Below are 6,000 nucleotides of genomic sequence, written 5' to 3' on the forward strand. Positions count from 1 at the left end.
GCAAATGGAGTTTATCCCTAGAATGCAGGGTTGTCTCAATATTTGGAAATCAATCAAGAAAATTCACCATATTCACAAACTAAAAAAGTAAGATCATGTGATCATCTCAATAGATTCAGGAAAATAGATTCAGTATTTGATATAATCCAATATCCATAATTAATTAAAAATCCTTTGAAAACTAGAAATAGAAGGTAACTTATTTATCTAAGAATATAAAATTTCTAGAAAACCTTTGGTCAAGCAAAGATTTCTTACATACAGTATCAGAAGCGTGATCCATAGGAGAACACATTGGTAAATACAACCTCATTAAAATTACAAACCTTTGATCTTTTATAGACACTGTTAGGAAGAATTAAAAGATAAACTACAGTCTAGGAGAAAATATTTTCAAAGCCTATGTCTTATAAAGGACTTTATCTAGATTTATTAAGAACATTCAAAATGTAGTAATAAGAAAACAACCAAATAAAAAATGGGCAGCATTTTTGGACAGACACTTCAACAAAAAAAAATGTGGATGGTAAATAATCACAAGCAAAGATGCTTGATATTACTAGTCATTTGTGAAATACAAGTCAAAAACTACAATGAGATATCACTAAAGACCTAATAATATGTCTAAAATTGGAAAAAATGATTATGCTAAGTGGTGCTGACACTCTGAAGGATCTAGAATTCTCATACACTAATGATATGAGTGTAATATGGTACAATCACTTTGCAAGACAGGCAATTTTAGAAAAAGTAAAACATGCACCTACTATATGTATTTAAGATAAAAGATAAGATAACATAAGATAAAAGAAAGCATGCATCCATACCAATACTCATACACAAATATTCATAGCTTATTTTTTGTAATAACCAAAAACTACATATGACCCCATTATTCATCAACAGATGAGTGGATACGCATTATTGTGTAATATCCAGTCAATGTAATAATACCAAAAGGAAAGAATGAACTATTGATACAATATGGATGAATCTTAAAATAATTCTACTGGGGAAACCAGACAAAAAAGAAAATATGCAATAATTCCAGAAAATGCAAATAAATCTATAGTGACAGAAGGCAGATAAATAGTCTGAGGAGGGGAGTTGGCTGGGATAAGAGAATAGGCTTACAAAAAGGCAGAAGTAAACTTTCGGGAGAGATGGATATGTTCATGATTTTTATTGTGGTTGTAGTTTCATAGACGTATACATATGTTAAAATGCATCAAAGTGTATACTAAATATATATAGTTTGTTGAGTAGTTATTGAGCAGTTATGCCTTGATAAATCTGCTAAAAAATCTGACAAGGACTTTTATTCAGAATATGTAAAGAACTCAGACTTCAATAAATAAGAAACAACACAAAATTTGGCAAACTAATGAATAGACATTCCCCCAAAGAAAATATTTTGAATGAACCATAACCACACTAGCATGACTAAAACTACAAAAAATGATAATACCAAGTATTTCTAAGGATATAGAACAACTTAAACTCTCACACATTTTTGGTGGAAATGGAAAATGGTGCATGTACTTTGGAAAACAGTTTTGAAGTTGCTTATAAAGTTAGGTACACACTTACCATACAACCCAGCAATTCCATTCCTACATGTGCTCCTAAGAGAAATGATAGCATATGTCCACACAAAGCCTTGTCCATGATTGTTCATAGCAGCATTGCTCCCTATCACCAAAAACTCAAAACATCTCAAGAGTTTATTAACTTACACATGGATAAACAAATTGTGTTATCTCTCCACAAAATGAAATACTGTTTAGCAATAAAAAGTAAGGAACTACTGAACTGTAGTTAGAAACTGAAGAACTACAACATCTGAGGTATGAATATCAAAGACATGTTAAAGTAAAGAAGCCAAAAATTAAAAGACTATGTAATGTATTTATATGAAATTCTAGAAAAGGTAAAACTATAGTGCAGAAAGATCAGTAGTTGCCTGGAGCTGTGTTTTGGGGAGGGTATTAACTACAGGACGGCACAAAGGAACTTGCTGGGGTGATGGAAATTTTCTGTATTATGATTGTGGTAGTGCTTACACATCTATATACGTTTGTCCATACTTAACAAACTTTACACATAAAATGGGTGAATTTTATTGCATATAAATTATGCTTCAATATAGACGTTAAAAATATTAGAAACCACGAGACCAGCCTGAGCAAGAGAGAGAGAGGGAAAGAGAGAAAGTAAGAAAGAAACCAATTCTGCCTGATTCCTTTCCTTTAATGACTTTCATGCAGGGTTACTTACTCTGTAGTGAGTAATATTGTCTCATTTAGCCTACTCATAGCAGCCACCCTAAACCAGAAAGGGTTGAGGAAAACAAATTGGCTTAAAAGCCTCCTTTCCCTGACTTGGACTATGTTTTCATGCTAATCCAAGGCAATTTATGCTCAACAATATGAAATTCATCAGGAATTTGATTAGCTTTACTTTAATTTGTCTCATTCCACTATAAATGGACTTTATGTTTGGATGGTGATATCATTTGTAAAATATTTATATTTCATTTTGAAAGTGAATTTTTAAGTATATATTTATGAATGTATGTTGAGACTTTATTTTAGGATGTCTCATTATTTGGCTAAGTAGGACATAAAAATGCTACATACTTAATTTTTTATCTCTAAATGTTGAACTTATGTTTTTTGAAATGCTTTATAAAATTTATTAAATAAATTAGTCTCTGAAAATCTAGGAGATAGTTTATAATTTATGTCTCTCCTCTAAATATGAATACATTTTTATACATATATATGTGTATCTTTTTTTAGGCCTGGTTGCAGTATGCTTGAAATCTGGGATGTGGAAGACCCATCCAATGCAGCTAACCCTCCCTTATGTAGCATCTTGCTCAAGGATGCAAGGCCTTACTTCACCACAGTATTTCAGAATAGTATGTACAGAGTATTGAAGGTTAACTGAGATTGAGACTATCAGTTACACTGTGGTACAGTGAAATGTGTCAAAAACAATCACTTTTTGCTTTGTTTGCATTAATAAAAATCATAGGCTTTAATAAGGGATGCTTAAATATAAGAAAATAAAAGTGATTTAAAGTTTTTCCAGTTATTAAAGATAGATAACTTGTTTTTCATTGAAATACCAGCCTTATAAAGCTTATTCCATACTGCATAAACAAATGCCCATCTTAGAATTTTAAAGAAAAATGTATGTAAAAGAACAGTGCATTTTAATAAATCAGGGTAAGTTTTTTTTTAATCCAGCTAGGTGCATTGCTTTAGATTTCCTCTAGTATCAGGGTGTACCAGCTCAAACTCTTTACACCACTCAGAGTAGGATAACTTAGGCTATGAAATAATACTTTAAGATCTTGATACTGGTCACAACCTCTTTACCTCCTTGAGGAAATTTGTAACCATGTGTCTATTAAGGTGTTTTTTTTCTTATCTAGCCCATAAGAAAGATATTTAATAGCTTTGATAACTTTTTCTTATTCAATTTAAAGTATTTCTAAAAACATCTTGTTTTATAATTTTTTAAGTCTCTTGAAATGTATTTATACAACCAAATAAGTATATCACACTGATTAGTTCTCAATCTAAGTTAAATAGGGTATTGATCTGCATTTGGAATCCAGTGGTTTTTTTTTTTTTAATATCCAGGTAAAATTAAAATTGCTATGGTATACAACCAAATCTGTGGGTTAAACACAATCAGAAAAGAAAATCCAGTTAAATTTATCAAATGATATTTTCAGATCCTAGATCTTAAATGAAGCAAAAGCCTTTTCATCTTGATGGCCCTGTAGCTTATTAGACATAGTCCTTATGTCTAGTCACCATCTTTTGTAATAACGTATTTTTAAGTCCTTATTTGTTTTTGGTTTTAGATGAGGAAGGTAATGTTTTATAAATCTTCTCTTTCAATACAATCTTCTAAACAATAATGCTTTGAAAAGTGGTAAAAAATTTTCTTGAAGATATTATTGCTAAGTGCAAAGATAAACAATTTTTTCTCTGTTTGATAAATATTAAATATGCAAGATCTATAATATTTTAATGTGCATCTACTTTAAAGTAGTCATCTTGGAGTTTTTATAATTCCCTTAAATTTTTGGCCCTTTATACTTGAGATAACAAAGTGACTTAATTCCAGAGATTAGTTCACTTATAGTAGGTAGACAATTATATACAGAAAAACCAATGAAATTATTTTTCAAGTTTTGTAAATATTTTATTATAGTATACAAAACTAAGAAAGCATGCCACATTTTATTTATTTTAGCATATTCAAATAATTTGTTTTGCTGTAAGTGTGGAGTAAAGAAGGTAAGGGCAAAGAAAGAAAATAAGTATAACACCTAATATCCATAAAAATTAAAATAACACATTTTAGGTGACATTTTCACAGGAAATATTTTAAAGAAGTTGGTAGAGTTTTTTTTTTTTTTTAAAGTAGCACTCTATTGGTTATGTGGATTTCTGTATAGGAGAACCAATAAAATTATTTTCAACTTTTATGGTTGTAAATTATTTTGATGCCATATACAAAACAGCTAAGAAAGCAAATACCACATTTTATTTATTTTAGCATTTCCAAATAATTGTTTCAGCATAAGCGTGGGGCAAATATAGAAAAGAGACATAACATCTAATGTTGATAAACTTAACACTTTTCAGATAATGGTTCATAGGAAACATTTTAAAGAAGTTGGCAGAATTCAAAAAGGGGATGAGCTGTATTAACTAATAAAATGTGCCTTACACATGTTTTCAGATGGATTTATGTTATTTTCACATGCTATGTATGTTAAATAATTTAAAAGCCATTGAAGATCCTCTGTGTGTTTTCTGTCTTTTCATATCTTTTACCAAGCATACATTTGAAATTGAAATAGTTTTAACATGAAGGGAGAAATCGTAGGTTGCCAGGTTTAATAGCCATGTTTACATTGGCAGTGATTTTTCTTACCCATTTTCAAATGGTTCTGTCTCACACAGAAGGCAGTGTACTGTGATGGAAATAATGTGGGCTTTGTAATGAGATGAATCTAAGTTTGATTCCTGGTTCTTCCATACTAGGTATACCTACTATCGATTCAAAAAATATTTATGGTGCACTTACAGTGTATCAGGCATAGTACTTAAGTTTAGTCATGTTATTTAACTCTATGAGCTTCAATTTCTTACCTTGGAAATCAAAACTCACAATACCTACTTGACAGGATCATTATGAGTATTAGTGAAATAATATGTCAAAGTGCTTGGCACATATAGGCACTCAACAAACATTAAGTTCTTCTCCTTCCTCTCCCCCATTCCACTAGATAACCATTTCAGTAATATTATGTTACAGGGTGAAGTTAGCTAATTTGAGAATTCCAAATAGTCCTTCCTTTATTTGGTGTCAACAAATAAGAATACTGGACAACAGCTTACGTTTATATAAATTATTCTATTGGCTTCTAGCCAGCATATAGTTTCCTGTGATTATATTTTTGCACATGGATCTGAAACCATGGCAAGACATGAGTGGCACACAAGCTGCAGCCACCCCTCCTGTCATCAGTTGTCAGAGGCTAATGCAGAGCTGCAGTAAATATGTGTGTCCTACCCTTTTGCAGCTTATTGACAATACATTCACAACAGTTGAATATTTTTAATTTTAATAATAAAATCATATGTTTATATTTTACATGTTTCTATTATACAAGCAATAGGAATTCATTATAGAAAACTAGTTTTGGAAACAGGAAATTTGAAAGAAAATATTCACAGACACTATTAACATTTCATTGTTTTCTTCCAAACTTTCTCTTAGCCATATATTTTTTGCTTATTTTCTTGTTTTAACATAGCTTTAAGCCATTTTATGTTTTATTCTTCACATAATAAATATGGAAATATATTGTTATAGACAACTTTAGAGGCTATGTAACATCCTATTTTGTGTATCTTAACCACTGTTAAGCTATTTTCATTTTTGCTATTATGTGTATGTATATATAGA

The 6,000-nt window shown here is 30.4% G+C and overlaps 1 protein-coding gene across 1 annotated transcript in view; it reads left to right on the forward strand.

The window, feature by feature from the left end:
* DPY19L2 (dpy-19 like 2) overlaps positions 1 to 5,481 on the forward strand; it is a 119,818-nt gene extending 114,337 nt beyond the window's left edge. The window contains exon 22 of the mRNA XM_012777557.2: positions 2,802 to 5,481. Within this exon, the coding sequence (XP_012633011.1) occupies positions 2,802 to 2,952 (151 nt within the window). The 3' untranslated portion in view covers positions 2,953 to 5,481. The remainder of the gene's footprint in view (positions 1 to 2,801) is intronic.
* The last annotated feature ends 519 nt before the right edge of the window (positions 5,482 to 6,000 follow it).

Source organism: Microcebus murinus, chromosome 9 (genome assembly GCF_040939455.1).
Source record: "Microcebus murinus isolate Inina chromosome 9, M.murinus_Inina_mat1.0, whole genome shotgun sequence".
NCBI lineage: Eukaryota > Metazoa > Chordata > Mammalia > Primates > Cheirogaleidae > Microcebus > Microcebus murinus.